The sequence below is a fragment of the Schistocerca gregaria genome, chromosome X, assembly GCF_023897955.1.
Source record: "Schistocerca gregaria isolate iqSchGreg1 chromosome X, iqSchGreg1.2, whole genome shotgun sequence".
Lineage (NCBI taxonomy): Eukaryota > Metazoa > Arthropoda > Insecta > Orthoptera > Acrididae > Schistocerca > Schistocerca gregaria.
In genome coordinates this window covers 514,805,867-514,828,349 of record NC_064931.1, presented here as the reverse complement: position 1 = coordinate 514,828,349, position 22,483 = coordinate 514,805,867, and the positions used below count along the sequence as shown (strand labels likewise).

At 44.9% G+C, this 22,483-nt stretch overlaps 1 protein-coding gene across 7 annotated transcripts in view; it reads right to left on the bottom strand.

Annotated features, from left to right (window-relative positions):
• LOC126299523 (uncharacterized) overlaps positions 1–22,483 on the bottom strand; it is a 204,364-nt gene that overhangs the window by 32,536 nt on the left and 149,345 nt on the right. For all 7 annotated transcript variants that reach the window (XM_049991498.1, XM_049991497.1, XM_049991492.1 and 4 more), the window contains 2 exons: positions 20,756–20,875; positions 12,109–12,278 (listed from right to left, as the gene is read on the bottom strand). In XM_049991498.1, the coding sequence (XP_049847455.1) occupies positions 12,109–12,278; positions 20,756–20,875 (290 nt within the window). The remainder of the gene's footprint in view (positions 1–12,108; positions 12,279–20,755; positions 20,876–22,483) is intronic.

Below are 22,483 nucleotides of genomic sequence, written 5' to 3'. Positions count from 1 at the left end.
AACTAAATTAGCCGATGAGGTGTTGTCGGCTGAAATTAATGGCAATGAGTCTGGTAACTTAAGAGTCTGTTGCAGGGCAGCCGAAGGAGGACAGCTCACCAAGATATGGGCCACTGTCAGCAGGGCCCTGCACCAACACTGACATGGGTCATCAGGACACAGGAGATAGCTGTGTCACCCAAGAGTGGCCACTGCGGAGCCGACAGAGAACCACAGAGTCCCTGTGAGAGGCCGGTATGGAGGTCTTCCACACATTTGTAGTCTCCTTAATGGCACACAGTTTGTTGTACGTACTGAGGTTATGCCATTCCGTCTCCCAAAGCCGCAAAACCTTGTGGTTTAGTACTGAACGCAGGTCAGTTGCAGAGAAGCTGATCTCCATAAGCGGTTTCCGCATAGCCTGTGTGGCGAACCTGTCGGCAAGTTTGTTGCCTGGGATTCCGATTTGACCTGAAGTCCAGACAAACACCACTGAACAACTGGACCGTTCCAAGGCATAGATGGACTCCTGGATGGTCGCTACCAAAGGATGATGAGGGTAGCACTGGTCGATAGCTTGTATGCGCTCAAGGTGTCAATACACAGAAGATGTGACTCCCCAGGGCATGAACGGATTTGTTCAAGAACACGAGATATAGCCACCAGCTCAGCAGTAAAAACACTGCAGTCATCAGGCAAGGATTGCTGTTCAATATCTGGTTGGTTGGTTTGTGGGGGTTAAAGGGACCAGCTCAGCAGTGTAAACACTGCAGCCAGCCGGCAACGAATGTTGTTCAGAATGGTCCCCTAGAGTTAGTGCATAACCGACACGACCAGCAACCATCGAACCATCGGTATAGACAATGCCAGAGCCCTGATATGTGGCCAGGATGGAATAAAAGCGGCGTCGGAAGGCCTCCGGCGGGACTGAGTCCTTCGGGCCATGTGCCAAGTTAAGCCGAAGGCAAGAGCGAGGCACACACCATGGGGGTGTCCGCAGAGGGGCCCGGAAAGGAAGTGGTACAGGGAAACACCCAAGCCCGTAGAGAAGCTGTTTGATGCGTACAGTGATCGGACAACCCGACCGGGGCCGACGTTCTGGCAGACAGACGACTGACTGCGGGAACAGGACACGATAATTTGGATGCCCGGGCAAGCTAAACACATGGGCAGCATAAGCAGCCAGTAATTGTTGGCGTCATAACCGCAGTGGAGGGTCACCTCCTTCCACAAGTATGCTGTCCAAAGGGCTGGTCCGGAAGGCACCAGTGGCAAGTTGTATCCCGCTGTGAGGGGATTGGGTCCAGTCGCCGCAACGCAGATGGGGATAATGAGCCATACGCCAGACTCCCATAGTCCAGACGGGACTGGATTAACGCCTGGTAAAGCCGTAGGAGAGTAGATCGGTCGGCGCCCCACCTGGTGTGGCTCAGGCATCGCAGAGCATTTAGATGCCGCCAACACACCTGTTTAAGCTGCCGAATATGAGGCGGCCAAGTCAACTGGGCATCAAAAACCACCCCCATAAACCTATGTAACTCCACCACTGTAACAAGCTCGCCGTCAAGGTAAAGCCGAGGCTCCGGGTGAACAGTGCGTCGCCGGCAGAAATACATAACGCAGGTCTTGGTAGCCAAAAACTGAAAACCATCCGCTACAGCCCAAGACTGTGCCTTGCGGATTGTGCCCTGTTGCTGATGTTCAGCAGCTGCAATGCCAATAGAGCTGTAGTAAAGGCAGAAGTCGTCAGCATACAGGGAAGCGGAGACAGTATTTCCCACGGCCGCAGCGAGCCCGTTAATGGCTATTAAAAACAGACAGACACTTAGAACAGAACCCTGTAGCACACCCTTCTCCTGGACTCGGGAGGAACTATATGAGGCCGCGACGTGCAAGCGGAATGTAAGATATGACAGAAAATTGCGGATATAGATCGGCAGAGGGCCCCTAAGGCCCCATCCATGAAGCGTAGAAAGGATGTGATGACGCCATGTCATATCCTACGCCTTCCACATGTCAATAAAGGCAGCGACTAGATGCTGACGGTGGGCAAAGGCAGTACGGATGGCCGACTCCAGGTTCACCAGATTGTCGGCGGAGGAGCGGCGTTCACGGAACCCACCCCGAGACGGAGCCAGCAGGCCCCGAGACTCCAGTACCCAATTCAAGCGATGTCTCACCATCCGTTCAAGCAACTTGCAAAGAACGTTGGTGAGGCTAATGGGATGGTAGCTGTCCACCTCCAAAGGGTTCTTCCCTGGTTTCAGAATGGAAACAACAATACTTTCCCGCCACTGCGACGGAAACTCACCCTAGACCCAAATACGGTTGTATAGGTCGAGGAGGCGTCGCTGGCAGTCCACTGAAAGGTGTTTCAGCATCTGAGAGTGGATGCTATCTGGGCCAGGAGCGGTATCAGGACAAGCGGCGAGGGCACTGCAGAATTCCCACTCACTGAATGGAACATTGTACAATTCAAGATGGTGGGTGCGAAAAGAAAGACTCCGACGTTCTATCCGCTCTTTAATGGAGCGGAAGCCCAAGGGGTAGTTGGCATAAGTGGAATTCAGAGCAAAGTGCTCTGCCAAGCGGTTTGCAATGACGTCGGAGTCAATACAAACTGCTCCATTCAGTGAGAGCGCAGGGACGCTGACAGGAGTCCGATAGCCATAGAGGCGTCGAATCTTGTCCCAGACCTGCGATGGAGTGACATGGAGGTCAATGGTGGACACATAACGCTCCCAGCACTCCTGCTTGCATTGGCGGATAATGCAGCGGGCTCGCGCACACAGCCGTTTGAAGGCGATAAGGTGTTCGATTGAGGGATGTCACTTGTAACTCTGGAGCGCCCGCCGGAGAGCTTTAATCGCTTCAGCGATCTCAGGCGACCACCAAGGCACAGTCTACTGCCGAGGGGACCCATAAGGACTGGGAATGGCAGATTTGGCGGCAGTAATGATGCCGGTGGTGACCGATTGAACCACTGCATCAATGTCATCGTTAGAGAGAGGCTCAATAGCGGCAGTGGAGGAGAACAAGTACCAGTCAGCCTTATTCATAGCCCATCTGCTAGGGCGCCCAGAAGACTGACGCTGTGGCAGTGACAGAAAGATCAGAAAGTGGTCACTACCACAAAGGTCGTCATGCACTCTCCACTGGACAGACGGTAAGAGGCTAGGGCTACAGATCGAAGGTCAATGGCGGAGTATGTGCCATGCGCCACACTAAAGTGTGTGAAGGCACCATCATTTAATATCGAGAGCTCAACGATGGCGCCTCGACCTGTGGCCTCTGACCCACCCCACAGATGGTTATGGGCCTTACGGTTGCCCAGTAACAAGAAAGGTGGCGGCAATTGGGCTATCAGAGCAGCCAGGCCATGCTGCACGACATCACCATCCGATGGAAGGTAAAGACTGCAGACGGTGACAGCCTGTGGCGTCCACACCCGAACAGTGACAGCCTCTAAAGGGGTTTGGAGAGGTACAGACTCGCTGTGAAGAGAGTTCAGGACATATATGCAGACGCCACAAGACACCCTTTCATAAGTTGCCCGGTTCTTATAATAACCCCGGTAGCCACGGAGGACGGGGGTTCGCATTGCCGGAAACCAAGTTTCCTGCAGAGCAATACAGAGGAAAGGGTGAAGGGTGATAAGTTGGCGGAGCTCAGCTAAATGGTGGAAGAAACCGCTGCAGTTCCATTGGAGGATGGTGTTGTCCATAGCTGAGAAAGGCGTGAAGGGACTGAGAAGGGAGATTACGCCACAGGGTCACCTGCTGCCTCCTATTTAGCACCTGTGATAGCGCTTTCCATGGCGCCTGAGGAACCGGCGAGATCGAGGTCCTCAGCGAACGCCAGAATCTCCACCGCATCCTCAGACGCAGAGCTGGAAGGTTGCGTTGGGATGGCTGCCACCACGAGTTCCTTGGACTGAGAGCTCTTCTTCTTGGTGTTCTCACGCCGTTCCTTGGGTCACACTGGCTGAGAGGGCTTCACCGATTCAGTCTCCGGGACGGAGGAGGATCGTGAAGTCCTACGATCAGCTGATTGTGGGCACTTATGCCACTGTCGGTCGTCAGCCTTCTCGCTCGCGGAAACCTGGGAAGGGAGGGACCCAAGGGACCCCTTGCGAGCGTGAGAAGCCGAAGAAGTTAGACACTTCTCTGGCTTAGAAGTGGGGATGGACATACCCGATGGGTGGGATGGTGTTGCTCCTGAGGTAGGTGGCGCAGGAGCAACCAGGTGGGTAGAGCCCCCCACTGGCGAGGGAGCAGGAGGAATTGTACTACTCATCAATCCGGCCACAATTGGAGAAACAGACGGGGCTAGCACAGGTGTTGTAGCAGCAGCGTAGGAAGATGTCATTCTCACAGGATGGAGTCGGTCGTATTTCCTTTTGGCCTCAGTATAGGTTAGTCAGTCCAGGGTCTTGTATTCCATGATTTTACGCTCTTTCTGGAAAATTCGGCAGCCTGGCGAGCAAGGTGAATGGTGCTCCCCGCAGTTGACACAGATGGGAGGCGGCGCACATGGAGTATTGGGATGTGATGGGCGTCCGCAATCTCATGTGAGGCTGGAAGTGCAGCGAGAAGACATATGGCCGAACTTCCAGCACTTAAAGCACCGCATCGGGGGAGGGATATAGGGCTTAACGTCGCATCGATAGACCATCACCTTGACCTTGACCTTTTCCGGTAATGTATCCCCTTTAAAGGCCAAGATGAAGGAACCGGTAGCAATTTGACTTTCCTTCGGACTCCGATGAACGCGCCGAACGAAATGTACACCTCGGCGCTCTAAATTGGCGCGCAGCTCTTCATCAGACTGCAAAAGAAGATCCCTATGGTAAATAACTCCCTGGACCATATTTAAACTCTTATGGGGTGTGATCGTAACGGCAACATTCCCCAACTTGTCACAAGCAAGTAATCATCGTGACTGGGCAGAGGATGCCGTTTGTATCAGGACTGACCCAGAGTGCATTTTTGACAAGCCCTCCACCTCACCAAACTTGTCCTCTAAATGCTCGACGAAGAACTGAGGCTTTGTGGAGAGAAAAGACTCCCCATCAGCCCTCGTACAAACTAAGAAGCAGGGCGAATAACTGCTACTGCCATCCTGAGACTTACGTTCCTCCCACGGTGTGGCCAGAGAGGGGAACGTTTTCGGATCGTACTTCTGAGCATTAAACTGAGCCCGAGAACGCTTAGAGACTGCTGGCAGCTGGCCACCAGCAAGAGACTATGTACCACGCTTCATTGCGGGTCATCCACGCTGATGCCACCTACTCCGACCAAGGGCCCTCCCCACGGGCGCCACCCAGCCACGGCAAGAGCCACCTGGCAAGATGGCCGTTGCCGGGAGTCCTGATACCCCAGGAGGATAGGCATCTACTCCTTGGCATACGTGGGGAGTTAACAGCGCAGGCATCAGTAGAGCGATCCCTGTGTTGTCATGGGGCTACAACGAACAGGGTACATGGCGGCCCCACCACAACGGACTGACTACCGTGATGGATGTTAGGTAACATGTGGTCCATGGTCGCCGTCGGGGCAGAAAGAGGCACTGCACAGTGCAAGGTGTAATCTGCACGCAGAAACAGAGTCATGCCCAAGAGATGGAGAGCGGACAGGACTGCAATTCAATGGTGTATAAGCTGGCGAAAGGTCTGATCGCAAGATGGACACAATGCACCAAGTAAGGCGCCCTTCCCCAATCGGCTCGCTCTTCAGAAAATTTTGAGAGATGGTGGTCAAACCCAACAGGGGACCTTTATATAAGGCCGAAAAGTTTGAGACTCCTTTTAGTCGCCTCTTACGACAGGCAGGAATACCGCGGGCCTATTCTAACCCCCGAAACTGCAGGGGGTTGTTCAATATCTCCTCCATGGACACATGCAAATACGACGCGATCATCAGTCATCGAGCCGTCAGTGTAAACCACTTCATGGCCTTGGTACAGTTCAAGAATTGAGAGGAAGTGGCAGCATAGAGCCATGTGAAAGGTCCAGGTGAAGTCGCGGCCTAGGTGTACATCAAGGAGATGTACGTGAATGGACCTCAAGTATAGGTGGTAAAGGCCAGTTGGGAAAAAAGGGATCGGACACGAACTGCAATTGGAAGCCCTGACACGGGCTGCTGATGCGGGAGATGAACCGCTGCGGGTGGGAAAAGGAGATTCAGATGTGCAGGAGAACTACAAATGTGTACTACGTAACTGTCCAGCAATTGTCCATGCCTAACCTTCAATGGAGGGACTTCGGCCTCCACCAGGACCCTGATCATCGGACTCATCCTAAAGGCTCATGTCGCTAGGCGAGCGCCACGATGGTGCACTGGGTCGAGTAAACGCAATGCTGAGGGCACCACCGAACCATAAACGACTCCCATAGTCAAGGTGGGATTGAAAAATGCTCTGTAGAGCTGCAGCAGCATAGAGTGATCTGTACCCTAGTTGGTGTGGCTCAGGCAGCGGAGGGCACTGAGGTGCTGCCAGAACTTCCACTTAAGCTGATGAAGGTGAGGAAGCCAAGTCAATTGGGCATCGAAAACCAGTCCTAAGAATCAATATGTCTCCACTACAGTAAGTGGATCGATATTAAGGTAAAGTTCTGGGTTGGGGTTGGGTTGTTTGGGAAGGAGACCAGACAGCAAGGTCAACGGTCTCATTGGATTAGAGGACAGGAAAGGAAATCGGCCGTGCCCTTTCAAAGGAACCATCCCGGCATTTGCCTGGGGTAAAGTTCTGGTTCCAGATGAACGGTACGATGCTGCCAGAAGTGCGTAACACATGACTTTGTGGCTGAAAACTGGAACCTGTGGGCTAGAGCTCACAACTGCATGTTGTGGATGGATCCCTGTAGGCGCTGCTCAGCAACACTAGTACTGGTGGAGCAGTACGAAATGCAGAAGTCATCTGTGTACAGAGGAGGTGAGACGGCCGGCCCTACAGCTGATGCTAGACGGTCAATGGACACTAAAAATAGAGATACCTCAATACTGAACCCTGCGTGGCCCCATTCTCCTGTATTTGGGGGGAACTATGGGAGGCACGAACTTGGACATGGAAAGTACGAAGTGACTGAAAATTATGGATAAAAATCAGGAGCGGGACTCAGAGACCCCACTCGTATAATGTCACCAGGTCGTGTCATACACTTTTCATAAATCAAAAAAAGATAGCAACCAGGTGATGGCGACTGGAAGAGGCTGTCTGGATGGCAGACTCGAGGGACACAAGATTATCAGTGGTAGAGCGACCCTGGCGAAAGCTGCCCTGACACGGAGCCAGTAGGTCACATGACTCCAGGACCCAACCCAACCGCCGACACACCATACGTTCCAGCAGCTTACAAAGAACATTTTTGAGGCTGATGGGCCAATAGATATCCACATCAAGTAGGTTTTTATCGGGTTTGAGCACTGAAATGATGGTGCTCTCCAGCCACTGCGATGGAAAGATGCCATCGCACCAGATCTGGTTGACGATGACGAGGAGATGTCACTAGTAGTCAGATGAGAGAGGTTTTATCATCTGACTATGGATCTGATTTGGCCCAGGAGCAGTGTCGAGGCAATGTGCAAGGGCACTGAGGTGCTCCCACTCTATAAATGGGGCGTTATAGGATTTACTGTGGCGTGCAGTGAATGAGAGGACTTTCCTTCCAGCCGCCGTTTGAAAGTGCAAAAGGGGGGGGGGGGGGGGGGGTAATTCTCCGATGCACAGGCTCGAGCACACCGCTAAGCCAGTGCTCGGCAATCGCAATTGCGTTGGTAGATAACATGCCCTCTATGTTAACACTGGGAACACCTGTTGGATTCTGGTACCAAAAAAAATGTTTGATCCTTGCCCAGCCTTGGGAAGGTGACGTATGGCAACCAATGGAGTAGACGTATCTCTCGCAACACTTCTGCTTCCGTCGTTTGATAAATTGGCAAACGCGGGCACAGAGCTGTTTAAAGGCAATGAGGTGCACCAGGGAAAAGTGCCTGAAGCTCGCCAATGCTCCTTCATTGCTTCAGCGACTTCCAACTACCACCAAGGGACTGCCTTTCGCCGGGGGCACCCTAAAGAGCGAGGGATCAAATTTTCTGCTGCAGAAAGGATAGTTGTAGTCACCTGCTCAACCATCACATTGATGTTCCCGTGTGGGGGAGATACATTGGTGACAGCAGAGCTGAAAAGTTTCCCAGTCCAATTTGTTTAAAGCCCATCCGGGCAGGCGTCCATGGGCCTGATGCCGGGGCAGTGACAGGAAGATGGGGAAGTGTTCATTACCACACAGGTCGTCATATGCTCTTCGGTGGACAGAGGGGAGAAGTGCTGAGCTGCAAATTGATAAATCAATGGCAGAGTAACTACCACGAACCACACTGAAATGTGTGGTGACATCAGTATTTAAGAGGCCGAGATTGAGTAGAGAGAGTAAAATTTGGACATCTATGCCTCATCCAGTAAGCACGGTACCACCCCACAAGGGGTTATGGGCATTACAATCTCCCAAAAGCAGGAAAGGTTCAGGGAACTGATCACTCAATGCAGTTAATACATTCAGGTATACTGCACCATTTGGAGATATATATACATTGCAGACAGTTATTCCCTGCGTCATCCTTATTCTGACAGCCACATCTTCAAGAGGGGTTTGAAGTGGCACACGTTCACTACAGACTGATTTTTAGGACATAAATGCAAACTCCGCCTGTCACTCTATTATAGTTGCTATGGTTCCTGTAATATCCCTTACAGCCCTGGAGAGCAGGGGTCCGCATTGCCAGGAACCAGGTTTCCTGGGGGCAATGAAGAAAGCAGGTGAAAAGCTTAACAGTTGCCGCAGCTCAGCCAGGCGGTGGAAAAATACGCCGCAATTCCACTGCTCCTTGGGTTTCCATGGCTTGCGAAGACCTCACTGATTCAGTCTCCGGGTCTGAGGACGAGTGCGAAGCCCTAGGACCAGCTGCTTTTGGGTTCATCAGCCACTGGTGGGTGTCATCTTTCCCACTAGCACAAACCTGGGAGGAAGTGCCCCCAACCATCAAGGGGGCAGATGTAGACTTTGGGCTGAGAGAGAGGCGACTGGGGCTGCGAGAGAGGTGACTGGGGCTCGAACTGATGTAGCGGTGGCGTACGACAATGTCATACATACAGGATGTAGGCGTTCAAATTTTCTCTAAGCCTCAGTGTGTGTCAGTCAGTCCAGGGTCTTGTACTACATGATTTTCCTTTCTTTGTGGAGAATCCTGCAGTCAGGCGAGCAAGGCGAATGGTGCTCTCTGCAGTTGACACAGGTGGGAGGCGGGGCACATGGAGTATTGTGATGTGATGAACATCCACAATCTTTAATTGTGATGCTGGGAGACGTATGGCCAAACTTCCAGCATTTAAAGCACCACATTTACATCACAGTGGTAGACCATTACCTTGACCTTCTCAGGTAACTTATCACCTTCGAAGGCCAAGATGAAGGCACCAGTGGCAACCTGATTATCCCTCGGATCCCAGTGTACACACCCAACAAAACGTACACCTCGCCACTCTAAATTGGTGCACAGCTCATTGTCAGACTGCGAAAGAAGGTCCCTGTGAAATATGACACACTGGACCATATTTAAGCTCTTATTGGGTGTGATGGTTACAGAAACATCTCCCACCTTGTCACAAGCAAGTAACACCCATGACTGGGCAGAAGATGCTGTTTTGATCAAGACTGACCCAGATCTCATTTTGGACTAGCACTCCACCTCCCTGAACTTGTCCTCTAAAAGCTCAACAAAAAACTGAGGCTTAATCATCAGCTCTCAAAGAGACAAGGTACCAGGGTGATTAAGAGCTGCTGCCATCCCTAGCCTGACGTTCCTCCCATGGTGTGGCCAGGGAGGGGAACGATTTGGGGTCATACTTCTGTGCATTATGTTAAGCCTGTGAACGCTTAAGACTGCTAGTGTTTGACCACCAGCAAGAGATGATGTACTACGCTTCATCGCATGTCATCTGCCCTGATGCCACCCACTCCGATCAGGGGCCCTCGCCACGGGCACTATCCAGTCGCAGCATAGGCCACCTGGCAGGATGGCCATTGCCAGGAGTCCCGATGACCCAGAGTGACGGGCATCTACTACTTGGCATACATAGGGGAGTTAATGGTGCAGGCATCAGCAGAGCGATCCCTGTGTGGTCAGGGGCTACAACCAACAGAGTACATGGTGGTCCTACCACAAAGGACTGGTTGCCGTGATCAATATCAGGTGCAACCAAGCAAACAAATCCATTATCATTGTCAGTGTAGAAGACAATACTGCACAGTTGATGGAAAAATATGCACCCAGAAGGGTGGCCTCACCCAACAGTTGCAGAATGAGCAGAAGTCCAGATCCACGTTGACGAAGGATGCGATAGGTGACGAAGGATGCAATAGGTCTCACCGCATGGACACGATGCACCATGTAAGGCGCTCTTCTCCAATTGGCTCACTTTTCAGGAAAATTTTGAAGAATGGAGGTCAAACCCTACACGGGACCATCACATAAAGGCTGAAAAATGAGAGACTCCTTTTAGTCGCCTCTTAAGACAGGTAGGAATACCTCGGGCCTATTCTAAACCTCGGACCTGCAGGGGGGACAAACCTATTACTAACCTCCCTTTTAACATGCCAAGCAAAGATTACATGATAGTGCACTGTTCCAGACAACTCCTCACACACATTTTAATACTGCCTCTGATGTTTTCTATTATGTTGAATTTTGTTTATTTGTAAAGCTTTACTTACTTACATTGTGTATCTGGATGGACATTCAAAATTACATTCTGCTTAATGCACAAGCAACGTACTATCTACTGAAATGATTCTGAAAAATATTATCAATATATGTGGTAATTCAAACATCAGGACATGTAACTGAACATCAAAAGAAAGAATAGGATAGGATGTAAATGACAGCAAAGTACAAGTTAGCACTGCCAACATATAATATTTGTCTATTTCCTGTTTTCATTTTGTGCAACATGGCTATTTTGGCAGCATTGTCATTGTCAAGTACACCTGCTAACATTACAGTTTGTAAATTTCATTTACTTTTGCAATATTTGTATGTGGATTTAACTGTACCTGTACACTTACATCTAGACTGGTGAGACTTTACATATTATATCACTGATGAATCTTTTTGTCTACTGTCACACTTTTTATGATGGTAAAATAAAGTAATGTAGTAATTTGACTGGTAGTTGACAGTTCTCAATGATGCTGTATGTTTACAAAGTGGTTATAGCTTTGTCAGTGGTATTGAGCTAAAGATAATTTAGTTGTTTATTTTTTACCCACTCTCATGTTCCAGAATGTCAATAAAATTTTCTACGTAATATTTGTGTTTGAAGTCAGTCTGTTCATTTAATTGTTGTGTGGATAATTTTTCACGTTTATATAAATTTCCAATTCTTTCATTATGTTCATGGTGCGTCCTCCTGGTATTGTATGTAAGATTTGAAGTGAAATTTCAATTTTTTTGACTTTACGGTTTTGATTTTTTTAAATGCATAAAGATAATCGAATGATTGCTATCACTATTAAAAAACATATATCTGTAAACATACAGCACCATTGAAAACTGTCAACTATCAGTCAATTTACTACACAGCTATTTTACCATCATAAAAAGTGCGACAACTGCCAGAAGGATTCATCAACGACGCAAAATGTGTGTCTCACTCAGTTACATGTAAGTATAATGTACAATTAAATCCCCACACAAATATCAAAAAAGTAAATGAAATTTACAAACTAAAGTTTGCAGTTGCACTTGACAATGGCAACACTGCCACAATAGGCCTATTGTATGATATGCATGAAAAATTCTAGAAAATAAAAAGGGATGATCCTTTTTATGCCCAAAATTAACCTTGACAAATTCTTATATTCAAATAATTAGACATCGGGGTGTTGCAGCAAATGCCCAACCATTTTGTTCGGAGAAATCCACAAACAAACCAAGAAATTGTTGGAGAACTAAGGAATGACGTAAAAAAAAAATTTGAAGAGAAAACAAGTAAAACAACATCTGCATATTTTGTATCATATGAAAAAGCTGTATTATACTAATTATACTACAAGTACACAACATATGTACGTACCAATTCCTGATGTGCTGTCCGAATCAAGGGAACCGATTTCAGTCAGTGTGGAAGTATCAAGAATATCATCCTTTGTCTCTTGAACAGTTACAATTTCTTTATGTGCCATATCTGCTGGCATCATATACGCCAATTCAAATACCAATTTATCATTTTCTCCTGAATCCTTCCTGTAAATTAACAATTAAGTGCTATTATACCCCTTGAAATAATACTTCATATATCACTGCAATTATGTTTTTGTAGTCACTGTCAGATTTATTGCTACTGGATATTGGCATGCATGTGCACCTTTAATCACGCGCGTGTGCGTTTGCGTGTGCGTGTGCGTGTGGTGCTCTAGCTCAACAAAGGATTCACTCTGAAATCCAGCAAGTTTTTCTCCTTCATATGTGTCTGTTGACAATTCAATACTTCCGCTATTTGGTGGGTAGTCTCATTCACTTCTAAATTATTTACTTAACAACTGATCCACCTGTGAATTGGTATTATTTCTGTAAATAAACGTACCAAGAATCCTGACCGATGGGGTGTGAGCGGTGGGGTGCGGGGATGGGTATTTAAAGGTGAATTTTTTTTATCTTTTTCTTGAGTAACAAAAATTGTGCCTTCTAATGAAAATATTTTCCTGTATCAAATCAAACTATATTAAATTTTCTACAAAAAAAAAGTCGTATTAATTTTTTTCTGTAGGAGTACTAGTTTCTGTGCTGCAGGGGATGTAAAAATCGCAGATTATTAAAAATAGTGTTTTATGGTATAAGGTTAACATTTATTTTAAATGAAATGTGTCAGAAACAAATATGAAATGTTGGTATCGCATCTAAATGCAGTCAAGTCATATTAAGGGATAAGTTGTGCTCTGAGGGCATAACAGGGTGAAAAAGGGGGGGGGGGGGGGGTTGCAAGAGGGTGGAGGGTAGAACTGCGAGAGAGGGTAGGTGGACAGATTGTGGTCATGCACTATTCTCCTCCATACATCTGCAAACTGAAGAGTGAGGAGGTGATTCCTCACTATTACCATACTACAGGGTGTTTCAAAATGACCGGTATATTTGAAACGGCAATACAAACTAAACGAGCAGCGATAGAAATACACCGTTTGTTGCAATATGTTTGGGACAACAGTACATTTTCAGGCAGACAAACTTTCGAAATTACAGTAGCTACAATTATCAACAACAGATGGCGCTGCGGTCTGGGAAACACTATAGTACGATATTTTCCACATATCCACGATGCGTAGCAATAATATGGCGTAGTCTCTGAATGAAATTACCCGAAACCTTTGACAACGTGTCTGGCGGAATGGCTTCACATGCAGATGAGATGTACTGCTTCAGCTGTTCAATTGTTTCTGGATTCTGGCGGTACACCTGGTCTTTCAAGTGTCCCCACAGAAAGAAGTCACAGGGGTTCATGTCTGGCGAATAGGGAGGCCAATCCACGCCACCTCCTGTATGTTTCGGATAGCCCAAAGCAATCACACGATCATCGAAATATTCATTCAGGAAATTAAAGACGTCGGCCGTGCGACGTGGCCGGGCACCATCTTGCATAAACCACGAGGTGTTCGCAGTGTCGTCTAAGGCAGTTTGTACCGCCACAAATTCATGAAGAATGTCCAGATAGCGTGATGCAGTAATCGATTCGGATCTGAAAAATGGGCCAATGATTCCTTTGGAAGAAATGGCGGCCCAGACCAGTACTTTTTGAGGATGCAGGGACGATGGGACTGCAACATGGGGCTTTTCGGTTCCCCATATGCACCAGTTCTGTTTATTGACAAAGCCGTCCAGTTAAAAATAAGCTTTGTCAGTAAACCAAATGCTGCCCACATGCATATCGCCGTCATCAATCCTGTGCACTATATCATTACCGAATGTCTTTCGTGCAGCAATGGTAGCGGCGCTGAGGGGTTGCCGCGTTTGAATTTTGTATGGATAGAGGTGTAAACTCTGACGCATGAGACGATATGTGGACGTTGGCGTCATTTGGACCGCAGCTGCAACACGGCGAACGGAAAACCGAGGCCGCAGTTGGATCACCTGCTGCACTAGCTGCGCGTTGCCCTCTGTGGTTGCCGTACACGGTCGCCCTACCTTTCCAGCACGTTCATCCGTCACGTTCCCAGTCCGTTGAAATTTTTCAAACAGATCCTTTATTGTATCGCTTTTCGGTCCTTTGGGTACACTAAACCTCCGTTGAAAACTTCGTCTTGTTGCAACAACACTGTGTTCTAGGCGGTGGAATTCCAACACCAGAAAAATCCTCTGATCTAAGGAATAAACCATGTTGTCCACAGCACACTTGCACGTTGTGAACAGCACACACTTACAGCAGAAAGACGACGTACAGAATGGCGCACCCACAGACTGCGTTGTCTTCTATATCTTTCACGTCACTTGCAGCGCCATCTGTTGTTGAAAATTGTAACTACTGTAATTTCGAAAGTTTGACTGCCTGAAAATGTACTGTTGTCCCAAGCATATTGCAACAAACAGTGTATTTCTATCGCTGCTCGTTTAGTTTTTATTGCCGTTTCAAATATACCGGTCATTTTTGAAACACCCTGTACATGGAAAGAAGTAATTACAGGGCGTTTCAAAAATTGATACCGCTGCTCCCCATCATGCCTGTGAATCACCAGCAACCTACAGCACAGACATGCCAGGGGATCTTCATTTTTTTTACACAATATATTAACACTACTTGGAATGCAGATATGAGTTACAAATAATAGTAACACAAGAAAAGTGTAAGGACAGAATCTATGTAAATCTCTGCACAGTGTTCTACACTGATAAAGAGAAAATTGATTTTTAGTCGTCTCGTATGACAGATGAAGTGTTCTTTGGGAAAGGCAACATTCCCACCACAAGCGCGGCTCACTTCTGGGTTTACAGACAGTCTGTAATACTTATTTTGTTTATCAGTAACACAATTAACAATCAGAGAAATGGAATAACTTTCTGGTTATTTATTAATTCATAACTAAGTGACTACAGCACAATTATATGGTGTTACAATACAATGATGAGACAGCAGCAAGGTGTCACATTTACCGTTCCGATCCCTTTCCCACCAAAACTACATAGGTCTCTGACAACAACACACTTCCACGTTAAACACTTCTCCACCACTGTTTAGAAGAATGTTTTACATAAAAGATCACTTAACAACTGCAAATAAGCAATCATTTAATAAATTGAAAATAACCTCACTATGTAAACGTGTTCAGTGAACTTATTATGTGTATTCACATAAGAGAATTGAACAAGAAATGCTGGGAAGGTATAGGCACTCTGTAAACTGCAAAGGGAACAGTGCTCAGAGTAGGGGGAGGTTGACTTTCCTGGAAGAAAACTAAAGCTGCCATACAGGACAACTGAAGATCAATTTCCCCTCTAGTAGTGTAGAGCAGTGTGCAGAGATTTATGTAGATTATGTCCTTATGCAGTTCTTGCATTAGAATTATTAGTAACTCATACATACAGTCATGTAGTGTTAGCACACTCTTCAGTTTGCAGACATATGAAGGAGGAAAGTGCATGAACACAATCCAGTTACCCACCTTCCCTCACATTAGTACCCTCCTACCCCTGCCCCTCCACTGTGTTACACCACAACACAATATACGTCTGTACTGCACTTACATGTTTCTAGCGCCCTTCACTGGTTTTATACTGTTAAAACAATATTTTTAATAATCTGAGATTTTTTAATCCCCTGCACTGCTGAAACTATTAGTTTTAGGGGAAAAAATCAATATGATATTTTTTGTAGGACATCTAATGTTGCTTAACTTCAAACTGGGAAACCTTTTCCCTAAAGTTTACCATACTCTAAACCAAATCATCTTGTTCATCAATATCCTACATGCGAGGTGTAATCAAAAAGCAACGGGAATTTAATTTTGTGGGCTTTATACGTATCATTTTCCATTTTTTTTTATCACCTGGTTGGTACAATGCTCATGATACATCTCTGCACTTTGAGCTGTGTAATACAATAATACAACTACTAAGTACTTATTTACAATGAACACTGAACTGATGTGTGTGTGCGTGCACACAGAAGTTATATTGTACTTACACACACACACACACACACACACACACACACACACACACACACACACACACGAATCAGTTGATTGTACTGAGAAATTCATCAATGGAGTAGAAGGAGTTGGCCACCAATAAATCCTTTAGGGTTCCCTTAAACTGAATTTCATTGGTTGTTAAACTTTTTATGGCTGCTGGCAAGTTATTGAAAATGTGTGTTCCTGAATAATGCACATCTTTTTGTTGAAGACTAAGTGACTTTAAATCCTTTTGAAGATTCTTCTTATTTATAGTACTGATTCCATGAATTGAGCTGTTGGTTTGAAAAAGTGATATTTTTAATGACAAATTTCATTAGGGAATAAATATATTAGGAATCAGTAGTTAGTATCCCTAGTTCCCTAAACAGGCTTCTGCAGGATGTTCTTGAATTCACACCACATATAACTCTTACTGCACGTTTTTGTGCCAAGAAAACTTTAGCTTGGCTTGATGAATTGCCCCCAAAAATAATCCCATATGACATTATGGAATGAAAGTAAACATAGTATGCCAGCTTTTTCATTTTTACATCCCCTATGTCTGACGCAATTCACATTGCAAATAGAGATTTGTTAAGACGCTTCAGCAGTTCTGTGGTGTGCTCCTCCCAGTTATTAAAGTACTGCTGAACAGAACATAAAAACTAACAGTGCAAGTAACCTCTTGCTCCATCAGTGCATACAGGTACAGTTAATTGAACGGTGCACACAGCAAGCTTCATCAGAATAGTATGTGCACAAAGCAAACAGCACTGTGAGTATCACTCACTACTCACTGCTGAAGGAATCATTTGAAATAGATAGACCAGCATGTGAATGAATGTGCAAACAGTTACAACTTTTTATGTGATGAGAGGCTGGAATATGCCATCATCCACTGGACACTCATGGAAAGGATGCTGTCAGGTAAGCCAGTTTGTGGATGTGCGCGTGGTACACCTTTATGTCAGAGCACAGGCTTCTGCGACTCCGTACACACAACTGCAGAGATGAGATCGATGACATTTAAATGTGTCCTATGATGGTGCAATAACTGAAAATTTTGCCCTTTGAGAAAACAACACTAAATAACATTAGACTCAGCCAGTAGACAAATATATTACCACAAAATTACTGTAAGAAGTAGTCACCTCTACCCCCTGATCAAAATTCTGTAGATTATGCTACTAGGAAAAATGAAGGAAGATTAGAGTAACAGCCAAGCGACAACAAGTCATTAGAGCTGGAGCACAAGCTCGTATTATGAAGAGATGGAGAAGGGAATCAGCTTTGCCCTTTTAAAATGAACCATCCTGACATTTTCCTGGAGCAATTTAGGGAAATCACTAAATACGTGTGGCTAGACATTGACTAAATGTCGTTCTCCCTCATGTAGGTCCAGTGTGCTCACTACTGCACCACCTTATTTGGTTGTTACTGGGTGGTGTGTTGTGTATGATGCGTTGCCGACCACAAAATTCTAATATCAATAAAAATGTGGCACCCCCCCCCCCCCCCCCCCCAATGATCAAATTATCAGCTTACTGTTTCCAAATGCTTGACTGGCATGACCACCTGATTTCACTACCTAGGATTTCTGGTTGTGGGACTACCTGAAGGACAGGGTTTACCATGGGAACATATGTGCTCATCTGAGGGGCAGCGTATTGAGAGAGGTAGCCCCCACACCTCCGAGCATGATTTGTTCTGCTGTGCAGAATGCAACATGTGCTTTCAGACTCTTCTGGACACTGATGGGTGTCATACTGAGCTCCTTTTGTAGCAGTAATGGAACCAGTATGCAATGGTATTTTTGTAAACCCTCATCACCAGTTTTGTAAACATCTTGTCGCTACTGCTGCTGTGGAGGTTGAGTTGTCACTGTTGTTAAGGTTGGCTCAGTTTGTGAGTTCCTGAAATGACTTCTGGTGCAGTACACCACTAAGACAATTTCTCCCTGCCACTATTATACAGCTATGCCCCAGGGTCATGTAACAGGATAGGAGAACGAAGGTTCTACAACACTCCAACAAATTAGTAACAAAGTTACACAAATGAGTTACCGTATTTACTCGAATCTAAGCCGCACCTGAAAAATGAGACGCAAAATCAAGGAAATAAAAATTTCCTGAATCTAAGCCGCACCTGAAATATGAGACTCTAAATTCAAGGGGAGAGAAAAGTTTTAGGCCACATCTCCAAAGCGAAACAAAGTTGGTCCATTGTAAAATGAGACACAATTTAGGTCGAATGAATGACGATACAGCTACAGTAGTTTGGTTCGAGTCGTAAGCTAGGCAGTTAAGCTTTACCAGGTAGCCATTGCTATGCATCAGGCACTCCGTCCGTATTTATACAGGTACCCTTCCTTTTTCACGTGCTTCGTCTGGTTTGAATTGATTGCTTATTTTTCTTTGATCTGATAAGCGCCGTTTCCTTTGTTATAGGCGTTTACGTCACTCTAAGCTGAAAATGCATTACTGTACTGTGTCATGCATTGTTTGTCGCATATTGTCTCATTAGCGAAACAATGGCAAGAGACAGCTATTTGTTGTTACTTACACTGCTGCTTTCTTTGATAATGATCAACAAGAACCAAATAATACACTGCATATGATAGAATGTTCTGAACGAGAGTTTAGCAAAAATTTTTCTCCATTTGAAAATCTTTGCAGGCGCCTCTTTGGTACATTACATTCTGCACAGAAATTAGAGTTATCTTAGATTTAAAAACCTAGTCAATTGCTGTGCTTCATTTCTGACGCTATCACTATTAGGCATAAGAATAATACGAATATAAACATGACATGATATGTATATTCTTCCGCGTTTGCTGTTGTCGCACTCTAGTTTCATAGTTTATTAGGCAGACAGGATTTAAATGAGACAGCAGCAAACACGAAACAATACATGGCAAAATGTTTATATTCGCATTATTTTATGGTGAAGAGAATACTGCATGTGATTCATAATTCATAGAAGTTCCTGTTAGCAACCATCTCTTCTCACAGGTAGCAAAAAATTCAGAACGTAGAGTTGGCCTTATTGGCAAACATCACAAACAGTCTTGCCAGTCAGAATTTCGTAGTACATTGAAATGCTGCTACATTCGAAGATGAACAATACGGAATTTGTATTTACTTCGTTGGATAATGTATGAAAATGCAGTGGTCGAAACTCGGGGTGGAGAAAAAAAGCTCGTCTTCCACCTTTTTTTTTAAATTTATTTACTGACGCAGAGGATTTGCTGCCAGTATTTATCTTTGTACCTACAAAGCATGCCTGTGTAGTGCTACATATATTCGACGGAAGAAGTTAGTTGTGGCGGCACCCACCAACATTTTTCAGAACTTTCGCTTGCTTTGCACTCGATTCTAAGCCGCAGGCAGTTTTTTGGATTACAAAAACCGGAAAAAAAGTGCGGCTTAGATTCGAGTAAATACGGTAAGAGGTTTACTTATCTTTGTGACTTGTTGAGTGATTAAGTCTACAACACTGCATGTAAAGTAACACAAAAATGCCCTCAATGGCTAAGTACAAATAATCATATGTAAATTTCACAGTACATAGCAAATGCAATTTACAACAACTCTCTGTTCACTTCTAACACTTCACTAATTGACGTTCCCTGTCCGAGTCAGCCCTCAACGATTATCTCTAACCAAGCGGGCAAGAGCTGCTGTTTATCTTCCAAGTAGGCTTCTGTCCACTGTCGTCCATTCATTGGCACATTGTACTTGGCCAGCAATTGGCCAAGGCAAAGTCATTATCTTCATCCTCAGCACTGCCCGTGGCACTGGTGGAACTTCCACAAGTGGCGAGTCTCTACTCGTTGTGTATTGTTCTGATGACACAGCAGGTGTGATGTACAGTAGCAGCACATTAAAAGTGTTTCAGTTGAATTGATTCTGAATTATTTCTCTTTCCCATGTTCTTGAAATTAATGCTACCACATTTGTTACTCGAACGGTAATTAGTTTTTGTATTATAATGTGTTGAATTGGAAAGTTTAATTATAACTACCTAGTATTTCATCAAGCACTGCACCCAAGATTCATAAGAATTCTGTGTCAGAAATTACTATGCAGAGATTATGCAAAAGAATTAAACTGAATTCCATGAACAACTATCATAAAAATTGCAATCCAGGGCCAATATTCTACTTTGTCAGTACCCATTCCTCCCCTTGGAACTACTAAATAAGAACCGATATATAGCATTTCATTAACAAGATCAGTCAAGAGCGTTCTTGAATGGCAATACACAGATGAATAAATCCTGTTAAGTCCCAAGTTGTCATCCTCATGATCCCCCCCAATTTTTGCACTTCTCCTTACATATTGGAGTATTATTTTTTATTTGTTTCATTGTTATATTCTACTCACATAGCTGAGAATTTACCAAAACATGTGGTACTGGAATTTTGCTCCATTTATTTTCCTTTTTTCAGAAGTTTGAATATTATGGCCAAGAAGAGAAAGAACAATTTTATGACCAAACATTTACATGCTATGAACATATTAATCTTGTTAGATTAATTAAAAAAAATACGTTCAATACCTTGTCTTCAAAAGTTTATGATTCTCTTGTTCTGACAGCCAGATACCAAACTCAATTAAACGGGAAGCACGGAGCTTATTTGTTGTTTCAGCCTCCATCTTTGGCTCATCAAATACAAATCTGTAAACAAAACAAAAAAATGAAGACTTGTATTAAACAAACTAAATAAAAAATTTCATCAACATACTGTTCAAATTTTCTTACAATGATTGAAAGAGTGGGGTGGTGGTGGTGATGGTGGTGGTGGTGGTGGTGGTGGTGGTGGTGGTGGTGGTGGTAGTGGTGGTTGTGAGGAGGAGGAGGAAATTTTCTGATTGAGGTATACAAGAAATAGAAATAGTCCTTCCTATGTACTTTATTCATAGAATGGCCGCAAACTATAACATGTTAGATGAAGATGTAATTTTCTAGATAGGTACCTTATGATTTGTTCAGACTGTAAAGTTGGAGGGTTGCTGTTATCAATGTGAAGTGTTTGTGGCATGCCTGTACAATAACATCATCTCAGATTACAAACCAAGTCAACTAGGACATGTGCCGGAAGATGGAGCAGAGAATGTTCTTCCTGAAATGTCTGAAATCTTGTCAATTGAAGTGCTTAATAATTTGAGGAGATTTTACTACTGTATTTGTGTACACCAATGAAAAAACTGCAATAGATAATTAGTTTCACTCGTACACATATACAACAATGTTACTTAACTACAACAAACCAAATGTTTCATTTTTATATTAGAACTCTCTTTCCTTTTACTGTATTAGCACTAGAAAACACAGTGTACAAAGTTTATACAACCAAATCATATAGTCGTCAATTACTCCGCTGAGAGTACACAATATGCCACTACCCACCTGTGGACCAGTAAGAGTTTATTTTACTTCCTGAACTTTGGCTTGCTGCAAATTTAATGCTCGCGAATGATCCTAGGGTCTAATTTTCCAAATTGTCTGCATTATTTTGAGTCATAAGTTGAAAATAATAATCTATGCACACAAAACCCAAACTATGGATTCCTCTGAAATTGAGACAACATGTTGTTGTTGTGTTGTTGTCTTCAGTCCTGAGACTGGTTTGATGCAGCTCTCCATGCTACTCTATCCTGTGCAAGCTGCTTCATCTCCCAGTACCTACTGCAACCTACATCCTTCTGAATCTGCTTAGTGTACTCATCTCTCGGTCTCCCTCTACGATTTTTACCCTCCACGCTGCCCTCCAATGCTAAATTTGTGATCCCTTGATGCCTCAAAACATGTCCTACCAACCGATCCCTTCTTCTAGTCAAGTTGTGCCACAAACTTCTCTTCTCCCCAATCCTATTCAATACCTCCTCATTAGTTACGTGATCTATCCACCTTATCTTCAGTATTCTTCTGTAGCACCACATTTCGAAAGCTTCTATTCTCTTCTTGTCCAAACTAGTTATCGTCCATGTTTCACTTCCATACATGGCTACGCTCCAAACAAATACTTTCAGAAACGACTTCCTGATACATAAATCTATATTCGATGTTAACAAATTTCTCTTCTTCAGAAATGCTTTCCTTGCCATTGCCAGTCTACATTTTATATCCTCTCTACTTCGAACATCACCAGTTATTTTACTCCCTAAATAGCAAAATTCCTTTACTACTTTAAGTGTCTCATTTCCTAATCTAATTCCCTCAGCATCACCCGATTTAATTTGACTACATTCCATTATCCTCGTTTTGCTTTTGTTAATGTTCATC